The sequence below is a fragment of the Neomonachus schauinslandi genome, chromosome 3 (assembly GCF_002201575.2).
Source record: "Neomonachus schauinslandi chromosome 3, ASM220157v2, whole genome shotgun sequence".
NCBI lineage: Eukaryota > Metazoa > Chordata > Mammalia > Carnivora > Phocidae > Neomonachus > Neomonachus schauinslandi.
The window spans coordinates 64395694-64416571 of NC_058405.1; the positions used below are offsets into that span (position 1 = coordinate 64395694).

Sequence of the window (20878 nt, forward strand, 5' to 3'; positions counted from 1 at the left end):
ACATGGATCAGCATCTCCGGGAGATTGGATAATATCAAATAACCCTTAAAGCTTGAACAGCATGTAATCTCTGTTCATTTCCGGCCCCATCAGCCCCAGATGGAATTTATCACTTTCTCTTCTCTATTCCCACAGCACTCTTCGAGCATTTTTATGATTAGGTGTCCCTCCCATCCTCTGTGGACAATAAGTATTCAACGGAAGAAAATGTTTCTTGGGTGCACCATTGTGCACCATTGCATGCACCACTGTGTTAAATGTTAGGAGGAATTCCAACAGTCACATCCTTAAGAATGCTTACTGTGTCATATTTTGTACATCTTGAGATATAGTCCTAAGCCATATTTGCTTAGCGGAGAGAGAAAGAGAAATATAGAATTAGCCATCAATGGGGGGCAGAGGGGATGTTCTCTACCTAAACATGTCTTTCAAGAGAAGTGAATAAAAAGTGAAGGTGATCTTAGCCTTTGAAGGAAAAGGTGCATTTTATATGGGGTGACCAAGAGAAGAGAATTAGATAGTAGTTGATACCACAAACCCTCGCTTTGATACCTGTTATAATGGATAAAAAATAATGTTTTTAAGTGTTTATGCATCTTCAGTGATTAGCTATTTTATGGTGAATTTAGCAATGTTCAAGAACAGTTATCAGCATTTAAAAATAGAAAATAATTTCCCTCTACCTCAAACTTGATTGTTTTAAATTATCACTCAAGCAAGAGTCTGAGTGTTAAACAAAATCAGATGCTTGTGATGTATTTTCTCCCCAGCGAGATTAAAAAAATACGATCTATTAGTTTCAAGAGAATTAATTAACATTTGTAGAGGTCTTTGGTATAAAATGCAATATAAAAAGAATGGAAATATTCTGATATTCTTTTTTTTAAAGACTTTATTTATTTATTTGAGAGAGAAAGAATGAGACAGAGAGAGAGCATGAGAGCGGGGAGGGTCAGAGGGAGAAACAGACTCGATGCAGCATTCGATCCCGGGGCTCCAGGATCATGAACTGAGCTGAAGGCAGTCGCCTAACTAACTGAGCCACACAGGCGCCCAATATTCTGATATTCTGATGGGACTTATACAGAAGAAGAACTGTTTTCTCTAACATGATTATTAGGAAAAAGATTCAGTTGTCTAGACATATTTTTTAGGGATGTGTATGAAGAAGGCAATTCAATTTATTGTTTGATTCCTACACAGGTTTAATTATAGATTTATTTTATTTTTTTATTTTTTAAAGATTTTATTTATTTATTTGACAGAGAGAGACCAGCGAGAGAGGGAACACAAGCGGGGGGGGTAGGGGAGAGGGAGAAGCAGGCTCCCCGCAGAGCAGGGAGCCCGATGTGGGGCTAGATCCCAGGATCCTGGGATCATGACCTGAGCCGAAGGCAGATGCTTAACGACTGAGCCACCCAGGCATCCCTAATTATAGATTTTTGTAACACAGTATTTCAAAGAGCATATTTGATCCTTTTTTTAAAAAAGGATATAAATTTACTTCAGTAATACAAAGGATAAATTTCATTTTGCCCTTTATATAGCTCAGTGTCGAGATAATTCAAAGCTGGCATTTTAATTAACTTAGTCTTACTTTTGATTTATTTATTTTTTTAAAGATTATATTTATTTATTTGACAGAGAGACACAGCGAGAGAGGGAACACAAGCAGGGGAGTGGGAGAGGGAGAAGCAGGCTTCCCGAGGAGCAGGGAGCCCAATGCGGGGCTCCATCCCAGGACCCTGGGATCATGACCTGAGCCGAAGGCAGACGCTTAACTGACTGAGCCACCCTGGCGCCCCTGGTCTTACTTTTTAAATGATTGCTCATCAAAGCTTAATAAAACAGCAAATATTTCTCTCAAATCACATATTTTATCTAATTAAGGAATGTTCAAATAAATATCATATGTTTTACATATTAAATATAAAAAAATTAACAACTCAATGACTTCCAGGATGATTTCCAAGTTGGGTTTTATCTGCATTTAGGATATAACAGATACGAAGCACCGACAGTTATGCCCATATTGGTCATTACTATTCCAGGGCAATGGACCAGTACTTTCCACTCATTTATTTGTAATTTGTATCCCACATGCATTCATCTAGACTAGGCAAATGTGTCAAATACAGTAAGTAAAACCATTGATAATTTTGTTCAAAATTTAGTAGTTTTCCTCTATAACGTAGCTTTCTTTGTTATCATGTTGCTGTCTTTTCCCCACATAAAATCAGCTTTTTTTTCTATGTAACATTTTCTTTTCTTTTTTTAAAGTCAATCGGAAAGGTCAAGGTCAGATGTAATTCACATATTAACAAGTACTACAAATGACAAGGACAGACCAGGAAGGCCACTTTGATTAAAGCTTATAAATTATAAAAGTCTTTAATAAACTTTTATCTTTGTGTAGATGAACATCGCTGCCACCATCATAAAGGACAACAGGTCACTGTGCTGGATCTACCTGCAAAAGCATTCTGACCTGAACTTGACAGAGTCATATGTATGCGTTTGTTTTATGTTCTCTGTGTTTCTCTTTTTTCTCCAGTACAGTGCACTTAATCCACGAGAATCTTGGGACATGTGGCATCCCACTCTGGTGGCTGAAGCTTTATTTGCCATCGCAAACATCTTCAGTTCCTTGCGCCTGATCTCGCTGTTTACTGCCAATTCTCATCTGGGGCCTCTGCAAATATCTCTGGGAAGAATGCTCCTGGACATTTTGAAGTTTCTATTCATATACTGCCTTGTGTTGCTAGCATTTGCAAATGGCCTAAATCAATTGTATTTCTATTATGAAGAAACAAAAGGGTTAAGCTGTAAAGGCATACGATGTGAAAAGCAGAATAATGCATTTTCAACGTAAGTCGAACAGACGTTTTTATTGGTAACGTTGTGCAGAATTCAGAGGGTATTACATTATGAATTTGAGCCAAGACAAGTGGTTGCAAAGAAAATTGTGCTTAATGCAGAAAACAGAATTAACCTGCCTTTGAACGAATGGATCCTCTGACATTAAAAAATATATATATACATATATACATCCAGTACATTTAAGTCTTAGTAAAATGATTTTTTAAATGACCTCATATAAAGGGAAGCTATATACTCGGTTTTAAAATGTGAAATAAAGGGGAAACCTCTGATAGAATATACGTAAAGCCAATCGTGTGAGAAAATTCAAGTACTTCTCAAGCTTTCTGTGTTTTTCAGATAGGAAAGTCCCTTTACATGTTCTTTCACTCTCTAATTCCCTGCACAAAAAACATCTAAGCATGGAGAAATAATCCAAAATAGGAACCCCAGGCTAGCCTAGGCCACTATAATTATGCACACAAAACTCTCTGTGCCCTTACACCTGATGGGCAATAGGCCTTGCTCAGTGCCAACCTCTGGTCATTCTCAGGCAGGTTTGCTGACAGCAGAGGTTCCTGGGCCCGTGACTGATGCTCACACAGTCTGCACACCTGTGTCGGTTTCCTTCCTACTGTGATCACCAGACAACTGTGATAAACAGTTAATTAGCAGAAGAAGTTAGGTCATGTTCCTCTACTCAACACCTGCAAGTGAATACATGGTCATTTTGTAGGTGACTAAAAATCAGACCCCGTTCATTGGCCGTTGTAGAATTTCATGTTAAATAAGAAAGTGCAATAATTTCTCAAGTAGGAAAAAAACCAATACCTTCGTATAAACTAAGTCATTTATGGTTACAGTATTCGTGTTGATTCACTTCTGTATCTGTTTTATCTTTGATCCCAACATTTAAAACACCATTTTAATTAACCCCCATCTGCTTCTTTGCACATAAAATTTTAATCTCAGCCTTTAGGTGCCTCAGATCCTTTCAGAAATAGATTTGATACAAATCCTGAGTCATAGAGGGAACCAAAGGTCATCGCAGCTTCCCCTTGTCCTTTCATCCCTTGCTCTCAGCCCGGAGTTCTCCAGACTGACCAGCCTTGTCATCTTCCTCGTGCCTTATCTGACCCGGGACAGGAGGGATTCAGTGAAACCCCTTGAGGCAACATCCTTGCGACTAGCATGGCCCTGGATTTTGTCTGTGTTGATATCTGAACTTAATCTTTCCCCACTTGTTTGTGCTCCTCGACGTGGCAATTTGCTCCTGGCAACTGAGACGAGGGATTTACAATGGTCAGATCCCACCAACCCCCAGCTTCATGGACTAGAATGCAGCCTCTTACAAACATCCTGGATACTGTCTGCTGTCTTTCTTGATTTCTGATGGAGAGCCCTTCTGCTCCCCCCAGCTTTCCCAACTCCCTTGTTACTTTGTACTGCGTGCCCTGATGCAAACCGCTGGCCAGGACCCACCCACCCCCGCCCCATTTACATGCGTTGCCGTATCCTTCTGCTTCGGTGGAAGAACTTCCACGCAGCACCTCGAACTGAGTGACCTCCCAGGTTGTGTTTCATTCAGGGAACAGTTCTGGTTCCAAGACTCAGCCTCTTCTCAGACATCTGCATCATCCGCAGTTAACCCCATCCTCATGTATGATCCCTAAGTTCCCAGGAATCACAGTGCCCTTTTACTGGTTTTGTGGTAAATGATTACATATTATGAACAAATTTTACTCTCTGTCCAAGAAGTTCCCTCGCTATGGAAGTCTGAGGCAAAGTTTCTAGTATAAACTGCATTCTAGAAGCAAATGTATTGAATTGCATGGTATTATTTTAGTGTACCCATGCCAAAGGTCTCCTCTATTATCATGAAAAGCAACAGATAATTGCATATCTCAAATATTATAGAACCAAATCATTCAGCCCAAATAAATCAGGTATTCTACCTCTATTTTTTTTTCCAGATCATGGAATGTAAATCTGCAAGCAATAATTCTTGGTATAATTAATGCACTAGAATGTATAGAATGTCTGAGGCAGGCAAAAGTTACCTGTCCCTTGACGAGCCTGTTTCAGTATAATGGGTCCAGTCACTGCAAGAGGATGTCTAGCAATGCTCTCTACAGCTTATTTCTTTGCTTTTGTTGGTCTTCGATTTTCTTTTTCTAATTTCTTTTTATGAATTTCTTTTTATAATTTATATTACTCCATAAATTTCAATTTTTTTTTACTATCCACTATCTCAGAGATCTTATTCCATTTGAGGATGAAAAAACATAATACTTCATGTAAAGTACCTAATACAGTGCCTGCCATAGAATATGATTAAAAAAAAAAAAAAAAGCTAGCTACTTTACGTCTGTTTATCATTATCAGTAGTAACAGAGCATTATCTCCCACCTAGATCTCCCTGGTTCCTCTCTATTACTCCTTCCATTCAGGGTGCAAACGTAAGCTGAAACTCTGAGCCCTGTGTTTCCCCATTAGCCTCCACCCTGTCACCCTCCTTCCCTTCATCCAAACAATCCTGAAAAGAAGCCTGACCAAGATACCTTGTTTTCTTCTTATTCATTCTTCATCCAATTGCAATTTGGCTCCTGCTTCCATCAGTCCACTAACACTGCTCTAGAGAATATCTAGAGCCTAGAGAATACCTAGAGCCTCCATATCCCCCCTGTCAAGGGACACTTACCTCTCTAAAGCTTATTGAATGTGTCTGCAACGTGTGAGCCTGTTAACACTTTTACTTTGAAATCTTGCCTTCCTTTAACTTCAGTGTTACTATGTCTTTATACTTCGTCTCTTACTCCTCCAATTTTTCTCACTCTTCTCTGATAATTATATTTCAGTTATTGCTTTTAAATAGTGATCTTGCCTTAATGATTATCCTCACACCATATTACAGTATCTTTGTGAAAACTCATCTGTGTTTATGGATGCGGCCCTAGACGTCTTGAAGAATGACTCCTATATTCATATCACTAGCACAGATCTCTCTCTCTAAGATCTGTAAGCCCAACTGTCCTTTGGATGCCTTTCCATGCAAATCTCCTAAAAATTTAAACCCAAGGAAAATTCATCAGAGTCTGTCTAAAAATTTGTTCTTCCTCCTCCTCAATGCTCTTTCTTAGTCAATACTATCACAACCCACCCAGAAATTTAAATAAAAAACTTGTGCTTTGTACTAGATCCTTCCCTCCCCAAACCTTCCCCATGCAGTCAATAGCATCTATTCCTGCTCTTCATTATCCTGGAGCCATCTTCCCTTGCTCACTGCCCATGCCTAAGTCAAAGTTCCCTTGCTCCTGGCCTCTGCCTTCTTTTATATGTCTTCCATCTTGTTCCCTGAGTGATCTTTCTGAACCAAAAATCTTGACACTCTTCCATTTAAAGTGTCTAAATGGTTTCTCATTCCTTACCAGGTACAGCCAAATTCCTTAGCATGACATACCAGGTCCTTCAATGATCTGCCCCTTGTTTCCTTATCTAGCCCCGTCTTTCCCCACTCCCCAAATTTTCCAATCAATCCCCAAATATGTCATATTCTTCTTTCATCCCAGAATGTCCTTGTTCTCCCTTTCCAAGTGGCAAAATTTTCTTCTGTCTTCCAAATCCTACTTCAAACATGCCTTTTCCAGGATGTCTTCCTGATCCCCTGCTGACTGTGAGCTCCTAGTGGGCACTGCCTGGTCTGTGTCTTCTATGTCTCTCCTTCAATTTCCCCACCAGCAAATGACACTTTTTTTCTGCTCTTTTCACGCTTCCAGATTGTTTTCTCTTTAATGTAGGAAGAACTGAATGATACTAAGAAAACCAAATATTTAGTCACTGAAATTATTCTACCTACGATTTTAAATTAGTAGTCTCTGGTTAAGGGACTCTCCTGTGAAGGGAGGGGCATGGGCTTTATGACAGATATTGGCTCATTGAGAAAATCCCTTTTATGTTTATTGAAGGTATATTCCTCAAAAGTGGAACTGGCCAACTGAGATCCTACTTCATTTGTTTTAATATTACATTATTCCTTATAAACTAAGAATAAAATAATCAGATGTGTCTTATATTAATTTATGTTTCCTCGTTTTCATCTCAAAGGAAAAAACTGAGAAATATCTTTAAAGAGCAAGAGACAAAGAAGTTATCTTTAGGAAGGCAATGCTTTAGCATCAACCCGTAAGAATTACCAGGTTTTAGTCAACTACGGTTTTATGCTAAGTATTATTTAATTAAATGTGGTATTATCCTCAGAACCATTCTGTCCTTATCTCACCAAAGAACTAGGAAAATAGTTGTCACATAAAAGCAGTCTGAGATGTACTGCAGCTAATGACTTTTCAATCTACAGGCAATCTCGCTATCATACAGTTTTGGGAATCACTAATGGTGGAAACATTTCTAGAAGCAGTGGCTTTAAAATGTTAACTTAGATTGCTTTTTTTTTAGTCCATATAATGAATAATTAACATAATAATATAAATAAGAAATACTAAGGTCTTGATGCTAGGGTCTTAATTAATCTAAAAGTAAATATATTTTGCTTAAACGGAGCTATTCTGCACATCTCACTTTTGATTCATTTCACTGAAGAAAAGAAAAGAAAAATAAGAATGAAATCTAGAATTAATCACAATATGTCACTTTATTTTGAATTTTCTCCTTTTCAAATTCTAATTAAAAACCTAAATAAATGTTTTGCCGAAGGGTTTGCTAATATTCTCTAATAGCTAGTAGTTCTTATTTAGACAGAAGCAAATCAGTATTGTTCAACCATAGCAATCCATTTATTCTACATCACACTTTTTATCTGAACATTTAAAAAAGCAACTGTTATGGGATTTATGTGGCATTTTATATAATTTATTATAGCCCTTAGATTATGTAACTTCTAGCTCTCTCTCTGAACCGCTATTGATACCAGGGGGAAACCACCTGAATTATATTTCTATATTCACGGTGAGAATTTACACCATTTAGAAAGAAAGAACAAAATTATCTTATATTGAACCCAAATGACACTGTCATTAATTTTAGAAATTGTCCTTACAGTTACTAAAAATAAGGAACTTATGGCCTTGGATCAAATTTACTTATTTCCTGAGAAAGTTTTCAAAGAATAACTTAGAGTAGCCTTTGCCTAGGGCCAATGAATTAGATTAAACTTTCCCTGATAGTTTTAGAATCTGACATCTGGGTTGGCCTTAAAGAACACACGGTCAACTCCTCACATGATGCACATCCCTGCTGGCAGGACAAAATCTGATTGAGGTTGGTCAGATCAGCCCCCTTATCATTTTATGATAATTTGGTCCATTGTTGAATAGCTATAGCAAAATAAATCAATAAATAATTACATATTTTATAATTAAAATTTAATTAAACAATTATAATATGAAATTGTTTACCCAGAAAAAAAAAAAAAAAAACTTGAGAAAAGAAGCCCTGAACGCCAATTAAGGCTCCTTAGTTAGATTCTCCTAGGTATACAGACCAGAAAGTCATGGAAGATTTCAAGTAACAGGAGTTTGGTCCAAAAATCATGTACAGGATTATAGCCTTTTGATCCTCTGAGGCAAGGATTGACCTTAGCAGGGGCAGAACCTAGAACAAGGCTTGGCTTCAGGAAGGGCAGGAGATGACATAGCCCTGGACCGTAAGATCATTTACTCTGAGAACCAATGTTAACCTGAGTCATCTATTCCAAGTCTATCTTCTTCAATGTTTGCTTATTACCTGGCTTATTTCTCTTCAGTTCTCTGTTCCTTCATTTTTGTTGTCTCAAACCTTTGGCTTCTCATAATTCCAATGACCCGGACTCTCCATCATAACTCCTGTCATTTCAGCCCCTTTTGGCAACTACCTCGTTCTCTTGATATTTCTAAGGTAAATTTGTATCGAGAGGAAATCTGATAGTGTAAGCTCATCTTTTTCAAATCAGTCCATGCCATTAACCCCTGGCCTCATATGAATTGGCTTTCCTTGGGTCACTTGACCTCTGAAATCCTACCTCCTTAGTCACCATGCCAGGTATGAGAACAGTTTTGTTTTTGTTTTTACAATATAATGTGACTAAAGTCTTATTTTAACTATTTGTCAAAGAGTATAAAAATCCTGTTATCATTTTATTACATTATACTAAGATAATGGTCCTGCTGAAACAAAAAGTTCTTCATTTAGTTTCAGACATTCTTTATCTTATTTCATTTCTTGGACTAAGTTAAGGAAACTTTACTTTCCAATAAAACACCAGAGTTCATTCATTGGCAGGAATGAATTAAATGTTCCCTGAAATAGAAAGAATAGCAAATTTTGTTATCTGAGCATTTTGACATTTGCCATCTTATAGGATTCACTACGTACAATTTTAACTGGAATTGTGGGAATCCACAACGATAACATTATTTTGAGTCCTTCTACAACCAAGAAGCAAGAGCATGTGAATGAAGTGACATCTTTCAAAGACTAAGCTTGAGGATGTATCATTTATTAACTATCAATTCCCTATGACACTCGTTACCAAGTTTTCTGTGAAAAGGAGAGTAAATATTTTAGACTATGTGGGCCATATGTTCTCTGTTGCAACTATTTACCTCCGCCATTTTAACACAAAAGAAACCATAGACAATGCATCAATAAATGATTGTGGCTGTGTTTCAATAAAACTTTACTATGGACATTGGAATGTGAATTTATAATATTTTCAAATGTCACAAAATAGCTCTTTTTCCCAACCATTTGAAAAAGCAAATGCCATTCTTAACTCAGGAGAGATGCAAAAACAGGCTGTGGGTCAGATTTTCTCCTCTAGGAAACTAAATAGTTTTCAAAGCTCTTAGGAAAATTAAGTACATGATTTGTGCTATATGATGGAAACAATTTTCTTTAATTCTTTTTATTAAGTTTAATTTTGTAATTCTTTAATACCCTTTATTAAGTTTAATTTTTAAATTAAGCAAATATACATAATAGGAATCAAGTTCTATTGTTATATCTTATAGTATAATAGTTCTATTAATATAGCTATTAGCATCATTCTATCTTTATTCCAGGTTATTTGAGACACTTCAGTCCCTGTTTTGGTCAATATTTGGGCTGATCAATTTATATGTGACCAATGTCAAAGCACAGCATGAATTCACTGAGTTTGTTGGCGCCACCATGTTTGGGACATACAATGTCATCTCTCTGGTTGTCCTACTCAACATGTTAATAGCTATGATGAATAACTCTTACCAACTCATTGCTGTAAGTTGAATAACTTTATTTTAATTCCACATTTCCCCCTAGAATGTGTTGTTTCTAACCATACTCTATCCTATTTAGCATAGAAAACAGTCTGTAACTGGCTATTGATGAGACAGAACACAATTATAATATCAATGGTTAATTTGAAGTTTCTAAACAGTATTATACCATATTTGGCTACATACTAATTTAGTTTTGTCATATTATGGAGGATTATAAAGTAAACAAAATCTATCTTTCCAGGCAGTCATTGGAGATGGCAAGCACTGGGGGAGGGATGAATTATGAACAAGTGGCTCATCTCTATGCAGCGCCCTTTGCATTTTCCTTTGTCTCTGACCATTTAACTTACAGTCTTGGTATAAACAAACCCGTGCCAGCCTGGAAGGATAAAAAAGCTAGCCTAGAGGGGAGTCTAAGGGAAAAAGCCACAAGATTTTCAGTTTCTTAAATCCAGAAAAAGCAATGTAGGAGTAACCCTGAATTCTACAACAGAGTACACAATACCATATATGTTTATTTGAGACTCTAGAATCCAAACAAGTTAGTTTATTTATTCATCAACAGTCATTCATTTATTTATTCATTCAACAAGTTCTTTTTTTTTTAAAGATTTATTTATTTATTTGAGAGAGCGAGAATGAGAGAGAGTACATGAGAGGGGGGAGGGTCAGAGGGAGAAGCAGGCTCCTTGCTGAGCAGGGAGCCCGATGCGGGACTCGATCCCGGGACTCCAGGATCATGACCTGAGCCGAAGGCAGTCGCCCAACCAACTGAGCCACCCAGCCGCCCATTCAACAAGTTCTTAATGAGAACTTATTCTGTTGCCAAGTACTATTCTAGGAACTAGAAATACAGCAATGAAAAGAAAGACAAAGCCCTTTGTCTCCTTGAACTTCCCTACACGTCAGTGGCCATTAGCAATAGCGACAGAACAAATCCATCCTAGAATGAAATACACTTAAGTCTTTCATATTTATACCTGAGACAAGTAGCATTTTATAAGCATAATTTATAACCATAATTGTCTCTTTAAATAGCCACAATTATATTACACCTTTGAATCTATTGCTAAACCACTGGAATGTTGTTATTGTTATTTTGAGGAGCAGCATTCTGAATTTTACTTCAACGGTCTTTATGGAGGCAAGATACCCTGTCACAGATGAAAAACTGCATAAAACATAAGAATAGATGATTTTTATTTACTGATTCACAAACTAAGTATTTGCATCAGATATACCTAGCTCCTAGGATTTGCAGGTGAACATTTGAATTTGTGGAGCTTCATTTAAGCATCTTGCAAGTATGGATTTTTTAAGATAGTCTCTATGTATTTGCTTCAGAAGTTCTGTATTCCTCTGGTCAAAACATTTGCAAAATATGGATTTTATTTTCCAGACCACCCTTCCAAAAAAATTAGAAAGTCTCTAATTATCAAGCTACATATAAACTGTATATACAAATTGGATCCTATAAAACACGGGCCAACACTTTATGGAAGTGACTGCTTTTTTATGACCTTAAGCCAATTCTACTGACTCCCATTCTCCACGACTACAGCAAACAATATATATTTTTCTTCATTAGTGCAGAATCTATAAGCTTGTTTAGAAAGAAAGCCAGGGAAGGTGGGAGAAATAGAGGAGAGGAAGAGGGGATTATGGGGGGGGGATGCAACTTCTGTGTTTCTGTCTATTGATCAATCTATCCCATCAAACATTTGCTAAGCAACAATGAAGGTCACACATTTTCTAGATATGCTCATTCCTGTTGAAAGCACAATCTGTCCAGTGTCTAGATGAAAATCTCTATTGCTCAGAGTAGAAATGTATATACAACACATACGTTCATTAGCACACAGCCATTTAGGAATATTAGAATAAAGCACAGTCTAAGGTTATGTTCCTACTCTAAAATCTGAGTTCTTCTTTCTAATATTAATGGGTTAAAATGAATGGTTTTGAAATCCTAAAATGTATGTATATGCCCAGTTTCTACCACCCCCTACTTCCCAGATTTTCTGCTTTAGTCATATTTGTGGCTAATTTAAGAGGGGACTGGCTGCCCTATCTCTAATTGTCACAAATGTTCTTAAGTTCTTCCAAGACATTAATAAAGTGGGATGATTGATAAATGATGAGGGGGATAGCCTCAGGCTTACAGGCAGCCACTAACCATACTCCTATCTGGTACCATTTGGACAAGGTTATGTCAGGGTTCAATGCTGTGTCAGAGGCCCTCTTCTACATTTGTCAGAGGAACTTCTCTTTGAATTTTTGTCTGTTGCCTAAAGGTGGACAAGAATTATTCACATAGGAACATATCAAGTAAGTCTTCTCCTGGAAACACCAGAGAGTTAAGCCATGAGCATCCATGCAGGTGACACTCACCTAGGCAGGGATTCAAGGCCTTGGGTAAGACATAAAGGCCTGTTTGTGGCCAGAATCTAGTGCAACTGAGCTAATGTAAGCCTACAGTGCAGGAAAGGAAAATTCATCTTCAAGTCAAAACTGATCACTGCAGTCTCTTTAACATGGAATTATTTTAGATGTCTGTTTCATGGAAGAAGGAAGGATAAATCCTGACAAGATTGCTGTGACTCTTTACCAGGGTAAGCCATCATCTGAAATATTTAGATGACTATCGCTGCGAGTCAGCCTTGTTTTTGTAAGCAATTTAATTAATGTTCCAAGAGCTGCTCCAAGTCAAGTTACGGGCTCTCTGTGAGGTTTATCTCACCTTATTAATTAAGAAACCTGTCAGCAGTTATCATATTCTCCCATTCAGGACCATGCAGATATAGAATGGAAATTCGCTCGAACAAAGCTTTGGATGAGTTATTTCGAAGAAGGAGGTACTCTGCCTACTCCCTTCAATGTCATCCCAAGCCCCAAGTCTCTCTGGTACCTGATTAAATGGATCTGGACACACCTGTGCAAGAAAAAGATGAGGAGAAAGCCTGAAAGTTTTGGAACAATAGGGGTAAGAACACAGCATGTTAGTATTACTTTTTTTTAAAAATTGTGTATTTGAATATATTTGTATTTCTTGTTGGATATTTTTGTATTTTTAGCCTTTTTGTTTTTCCTGGTTGCATTTGGTGACCATTTATCACACAGCTGCCATGTCTAAGACACTGGTTCCTACAGTGAGGGTGGTCACTGTTATTTAAATAGGAGCCCCACCAGACACAGGCCTCTCCTGGACCCATGAGCCAAGGCTGGGGTAACTAACACATTGGCTCTTGGTACCCCTGATTTCTAGCCCATTTCAGAATTGCAACCTCAGGTTATTTGTGGCATTACTTACTCATCGTCTACTTCTCTCTCTGGATTGTAAGGGAGGGGGGCTGTTTTCAGTCATCTTGTATTCTTAGTGCCCAACATAAGCTCCTACAGAGCATATAATGTTTGACAAAAATTTCTCAACTAAATGATTAAATGGATATTATTACTTGAAATTGTTGTGCCATGTTCAAGCACAGTGACTTCAGAATATGTCGAATTGCTCAACATTTTGCTTCTACTCCCAATCATTTTATTTTATTTTATTTTATTTATTTTTTTAAAGATTTTATTTATTTATTTGACAGAGAGAGACATAGCGAGAGAGGGAACACAAGCAGGGGGAGTGGGAGAGGGAGAAGCAGGTCCCCCGCAGAGCAGGGAGCCCGTGCGGGGCTCGATCCCAGGACCCTGGGATCACGACCCGAGCCGAAGGCAGACACTTAATGACTGAGCCACCCAGGCGCCCCTACTCCCAATCATTTTAAATACCTGGAAGTTGGGTTTTTTGAAAATGTTAGGACCACCCAGAGCCATGCTCCTATTATACTGTAAGTTAAACTTCCTTCGGAAATTTCTTTCATTCTGGAAACCAAGGCTTCAAGCAATTCCATCAGAAGAGACATGGACTTAAGACTTTGTTCCAGCCAAACCACTGACATGAAAGAAGTTATTCTTCATTTCTTCCTTACAGTTCTCATGGTGGTCTTTTGAGAATTCATATTCTACCATTCATTAGTCATTTTGACTTGCTCAGAGAAATTGCTTTGTAATTATTCTAATATGCCATTATATTAGAATCACCAAGTAATACCAGTTACATACTAAAATTTTTAAATTTGTTTTGAATTTTATTTAACATGGTTTTTGACTGTTAGCTATGCCCTAAGTGATCCTTCTCATCCATTAACCTCATTGCCTACTAGGCATTGTTATCAGCATCAAATGGGCCTTTCTCTGCTGACAGTGGTATTGATTTTGCTGTCTTGTCAGTAACATTTCTAAAAAATTCTAAAGAGAAATTGACTGGCAAGAGCATATAGCAAACAGAGAGGTGGTTAGGAGAAGCAGGTAGTTTCTTTCTCATAAATTCTTACCCCATGAACTTGGAGGACTAAAGTTTGGGCATATATCTGATCTTAGAAACCAAAGTTAAATTATGATCAAGTCTTAGCCGGCAATCCTCATGCCAATTGATAGACTTTACCACTAACTTTAGAAAGAGTGAAATTATTTTATTCCAGATGTTTGATTTCTGTCAAAAAAATAGGTTTAAATTACTTAAAAATGATTTTAAAATAAATACAATGACCAGTTTAATAAGCAATTATTGCACACGTTCCACATGCCAACCAGGAACTGGGCTGTGGGAGGAGGTACAAAGGTATGCTTTCCATTCTTGAGGGCATCGTTTCTCATAAGGGAGATATAAATATGAGAACATATTACTATAGTACATGTCAAATAATATTTTAGCATTATAATATTGTTACATGCAAGATGCTATGACAACAGTGTAAGCAATAAATAATGTTTTCCGTGAGAGAAACAGAAAAAGGTTTCAGAGAAGCCAAACTCTGCTTACTCTCTTCCACATTGAAATATACTTGTCCTTTTTCACATCTTATTCTTAAATTCTTAAGAAATCTATTTAATCAATCCCTGAAAAGATATTAATGATTAGTAAAGTTGTGTGCTATCTCTCATAGGAGTACTTTGATTTCAAAAGAGTTACTGGGCCCCAAAATAAAGGTCACACACACAAAAAAATTGTCCTTACTGGTTTAATTTTAGGCAATAAGAGAGAGAATCTTGGGTTTTAAGATGCTGCAAAACTTGTAACAAGATATGAGGCCCTGCTCTAATATTTTAAGAGACCCATCTGAGCTGCCACCAAAATAATAGAAAACCACCCTAAGAACTTGACTTCCAAGTCCCCCCCACCCCCCAGAATCCTCCCACTGTTGGTGCATTGTTAGGAATAGGTTACCATCATTTCTTAGATGCAAATAAGGGCTTAAAGTTCATTTGGGATTTCTTATTAAAGCAGTGATTCACACCGTTCAGAGGGAGAGAGTAAATGGTGTCAGTTAAAAAGCTTTCTTTTCTATACATTACTGGTCTCCAATAAACCAAATTTCTTTTTACGTCTCTATCTCTAAATTTAATCCAAGCTGATGCACAGAGAGAGAATTCACAATTAACTGTGTGACCTCAAGCCATTCCTTTCTCCTTAGCCACGTGTATCTTACTAACTTTTGATAATGGATATTTTTATGCTTTGGGAATTTATGACCAACTAAATAAATATTATGAGTCATGTCTCTCTTCTCTACTTTTGTCCCACTCTCAATCCTGCCTCTTCTTCACCAAGCTAAGGCTTTGGGCAAACACCAGCCTAATCAAACTCAGTGCTATAAATTGACTATTAGTCTAGATTGCATTTCCAGAATAGGAAAGACATAATATTTTGGTTTGCATACTTGTAGTTGAGTTTTATACAGTTAGATCTTAGATGGAAGTAAATCCTATATATTATTTATAAAGAAAAATATAAGATAAAGGAAAAGTAAATTAAGAAGTTTGGGTAATATTAATAGAAGAGTTAAATGAAAAAAATAATGTCAAAAATAATTGATTTTTCTGTGAATTCAATTTGGTTAATCCTCTTGACAGTTCATTAGTGTAGACAAATGAAGACAAGGAGATACACGCATTTCCATTAATTACAAGGTGACTTCGAAGTACGAATGACAGTCACTGTATAACCAAGGGATGGCTTAGAGTATCACATTACACTACAAAGGGACCTTAGAAATCATTTAGCTCAACCATTTCCTTTCAAAGAGGACATATTTACCTTCCCCAGTGTTTTAGGGTCCCTTGGTGACAGTGGGGTGTGTGTGTGTCGGGGGGTACCTGGGTCTTTTGTTTCCCAGACCAGTGTGTTTTCCATCACCCTCTTGATTCCTGAAAAATCTAATAACGGTGCAATGATACCTTCCACGTTGTGTATTCATCTTTTCATTTTTCTCAATAGCTTTTGCAGATCCTGTCATTGTTCTCAGCTTCCTCTCAGATTCCTGTATCTCAAAGCCCTTGTTTCACAGCCTGGCTTACCTTCTGTTTGCATCTCAACTGGTTTATATTTAGGCCACATTTGTGAAGCAGAAATTTGAAGCTAAGCTGGAGGTAGAGTTTATGCACTCTTTGAGGCATTTTCTCTAACCTTCCCACTGTATGATTCACTCACTGACTCTGGTCACCCAGCAGCTGCCCAAATGTCATACTGGTGCTCATTCCCTGCACATGGCCAGGCAGAGCCTGCAGCCAGGGCTCCTCAGGGTGGCTGCACGGGCCAGTCTCCAGGAGCCCATCATTGGTGATCTTATCTGGCTATTTATGGTTTCCGAGTAATACTGATACAGCTAGCCCTGAAAATTCATTAACTTTTTTTTTTAACTTTGGACTTCCTTTTATGGGTGACTGGGAGTTCCGGATAAATTAACCTTTCATTTGGGATGCTTTATGGGGGAAACATAAATGAAGCAGAAATGAGCTATTGAGCAAAACCTTTATTGTAAGAAGCAAACCCATTATTGAGAAATGGCTTGTCTCTGGGAAATTATGAACATCCCACCAAACAGGCAGCCTACTGAGAGGTCAGTAAAATAAGAAACATGTTGTAGCTTTTGGTTTTTAATATTACTACTTGTCCAATTTTTAACTTAACCCCATTTTATCAGCAAATACCTTTCTCCATATTAAACCACGGGTTCTTAGACTTTAGCACATGCTAGAATTATCAGGAATCTCTATTTTAACTAGCATTTCCTTGTAATTTTAATTAGAAACTCCTGTTAAAGAAACCATTGGTATCTAGCACAGCTTTTTTTTTTATTCTTCTTATGTTAATCCCCATACATTACATCATTAGTTTTAGATGTAGTGTTCCATGATTCATTGTTTGTGCATAACACCCAGTGCTCCATGCAGAATGTCTAGCACAGCTTTTTAAACGAAAACAAAATCAACATTTGTACTTATTGCTCAGAGGTCCAGATCATTTAATTAAAGTAAAAAGATGTTAATGCCAAAGTGTTTAATTGGTATGAAACATTTCAATGCCATAGGCCAGGTTTCTAAAATGGAATGCTTAGGTTACAGGTCAATATGCTGAACTAAAAAATGTGAGGTCTTTGGACAAAATGATAAAAAATGATTTTAACTCCCTTAGATTCATGTTATCCACTTTCTGATTTTCTCTCATAGTGAGGAAAACATGAAACACTATGTCCATTAGGGTCATTTAGCATCACTCAGCTCTGGGACCACAGATGGAACACTCATGCCTGACCAGTTGCCAGACATACACTCAGTTCAGCCACTGCCAGAGAATTAGAAACCGTGAATGGATTAAGACCAGCTATCATCACTAGAGCAAAAATGCTAATAGCACATGCTTTTCAGACTGTATTTTTAGTGCTAATTTATCAAAATGCATTGTTCCTTAATCTTCACGACTTTCAGTAGGCCTAACAACATAGCTGATAGATACCATAGTATTCATCCAGGAGTACCTCCCAACCCCTAATTTACTGCTGTAAAATTTGCTCACCGGGCCTTTTAATTAAGTTTACTTTCCCAGGTAGGGATGTGGAGGAATGAACTGTGTGATGTTCTTGGTGTTTCCAGAGTGAAACCCTGAATATTTGGCTTGACAGGGTGACATTCAGACATTTGATATCGTTTATTTTTATATGCTTAGAAAGTGTGCTTATAGAGAACAATATGTAGCTCCCTCTGTAAATGAGCCAAATGGCAATTTTGAAAAAGGGGTCTCATCTTGGAATGGCCCCTTGCCTTTTTCCTCCTTTTTAAAAGGAGAAAAGCATAGCAAGCCACAGCCCCTAAGGGATTCACCAAGCAAAGCAAAGGATAAGAGGCATAATGCATGGGCTCAAAGTCAGTGATGGACCAAAAGGCGAGTGGGAATGAGAGAGCCGGGCTGACAGTTAATTGCAGGGAACCCGCTGGGTGAAGTGTGCCTGACACTCAGCACAGGGGACCTGCAGACAACCAGAGATAAAGAGCAAGAAATGTCAAAGCCAATACCTCAGAGCCCTTTCTTTCCCAGCTGCAAAACCCATCCTGCTCTAAGGCAATCTGACACTTCATGGAAATGCCGAATTCCCTCATAGCAACAGAGGTTCCGTTGGTCTTTTCCTTTATCATTAGTTCTGTGATCCGCATACTGCCTTTATCTTTTCCCAACGAATCAAGAGGAACCTGCAAACTGTGAGGTACGCCGATGTGGCACACATGTGTGCCTTGGGTACCCGAGCGAAAGTCACCCTGCCAAGGAACATTCTGCAGATGCTGCTAGATTTCTGACATGATTTGCAAAGAAAACTGCTGACTTAAAATGCACATCTTTCTACAAAATATTATATTATTTTTATGAACGCAAATCGGTCAGTTCTGTTCTCGGTCATTTCCAGTGATGATTACAAGATGGAATACCTTCCCTTGTGAGAGTAAACGCCTTTGAAAGTCAACTGATCTTTACCCGACAAAAAGATAGCAACCATGCTAGGTATTGTTGATGGTAGTTCTACTGTATAATGTTTAATAATGTTACCAATTGCCAAAAATTATCATTATGTTTATTGCAAAGAGTACATATATTATGGGTTGACTTGTGTCCCCCCCAAAAAGATACGTTGAAGTCCTAAATTCCAGTACCTCAGAATGTGACCTTATTTGGAAATAGGGTCATTGCTGATGTAATTGGGTTTAGATAAGGTCATACTGGAGTGGAGTCCCTATCAGAATGACCATGTGAAGACACAGAGACACGACGAGATCACTTTGTGAAGACAGAGGCAGAGATTGGAAATAGGCAGGTGCAAAGCAAGGAACGCTGAGGATTGACAGCCACCATAAGAAGCTAGGAAGAAGAAGGGAAGGATTCTACCCTCAGTCTTGGAGGGAACAGTTCCCTGCCAACATCTTCATTTGAGACTTCTTGCCTCCAGGACCATGAGACAATAAATTTCTGTTGTTTGAGCCACACATCTATGGTATTTCATATGGCAGCCCTAAGAATCTAATACAACATATACCATGCATCTGTGGTTACTCATTTTTATTCAAAGAAATATGGATCCAGTATGTTAATGGTGCTGACCCTCAAATTAAGATGTTTTGGGGAAAGGGAGGCAAAATCAAAGAATACATAGCAGGTGTGTTCAAATGTCTCTAAGGGTCTACTTGACAGAGCAAAGTGTAAAGAGTGAGTTCTAGTCCGTGATTTAGAACTGGCACTGCCATGAGAACACTGTGGAATTTTAGTTACTCACTGAACTCTGTGGGCTTTGGTTTCTTTACTTATAAATGAGGCAATGAGACTAGATCAGCTCTTTGGCATTTTTGGTTTTGGGTTTTGTTTTGTTTTGAGGGGGCAGAGGAAGAGGGAAAGAGAGAGAGAGACTCTTAAGCAGGCTCCACACCCTTAGCAGTAGTCCAACACGAGGCTCGATCTCATGACCCTGAGATCATGACCTAGCCAAAATCAAGAGTTGGATGCTTAACTGACTAAGCCACCCAGGTGCCCCCTGGCTGTTTGGTTCTAATAAACAATATGTCTGTATTGAAATTTAAAACCCAGTCTGATTTTCCTTGACCTTTGGTAGAGGGAAGTTAGAGAATGAAATCAATTTTAGTGTTAGCCTAAGAAAGCTAGTTAAAAAAAGAAAGGGGGTCATTGTATGCTTTCCTGATAGATATATTCACAATTTATCAGTGACTGTATTGTCCACGATAGTTTCCCTGTATTAATGCTGAGAAATGTGGATTTGTGATTGGATGCACCATTGCATCTGGGCATATAATCCTCAATCTTTTTCTTTAGTCTTAACCTTCCCCAAAGATGCAAAATAGACAGTGGCATCTCCACTTTAATGTCCTCTGTCAGCATCTCCAAAGTGGAATTCTTTGTTACTTTTTAAGAGCACCAACATGTCAGCAGCTAGACTAAAAATGTTTGTCTTCAGGTTCTCATTCCAGCTGCCAAGCCCCCTGGCTTCTGTTCCCTCTCAACCTTCTCTATCCCTTTGTGACCCTTGCTTCTCCTCCTTTTCATTCCCACTGCCACTGGTTCAGCTCACATCCTGGTATCAGCATCCCAACTGATGTCTCATCTACTAATTCTCCATGTTCCTCTTTCCTACCTAATACTGCTGCCGCATCATTATCATAGAAGTTCCACTTTCTTTTATTTATTTATTTATTTAAGAGAGAGAGAATGAGAGAGAACACATGAGAGGGGGTAGCATCAGAGGGCAAAGCAGACTCCCTGCCGAGCAGGGAGCCCGATGCGGGACTCGATCCAGGGACTCCAGGATCATGACCTGAGCTGAAGGCAGTCACTTAACCAACTGAGCCACCCAGGCGCCCGAAGTTCCACTTTCATCACATGT

At 38.1% G+C, this 20878-nt stretch overlaps 1 protein-coding gene across 1 annotated transcript in view; it reads left to right on the forward strand.

Moving 5' to 3' along the window:
• Positions 1-20878, forward strand: part of TRPC4 (transient receptor potential cation channel subfamily C member 4) — a 193936-nt gene that overhangs the window by 165014 nt on the left and 8044 nt on the right. The window contains exons 6-8 of the mRNA XM_021678301.1: positions 2555-2868; positions 9915-10110; positions 12901-13095. Of these exons, the coding sequence (XP_021533976.1) occupies positions 2555-2868; positions 9915-10110; positions 12901-13095 (705 nt within the window). The remainder of the gene's footprint in view (positions 1-2554; positions 2869-9914; positions 10111-12900; positions 13096-20878) is intronic.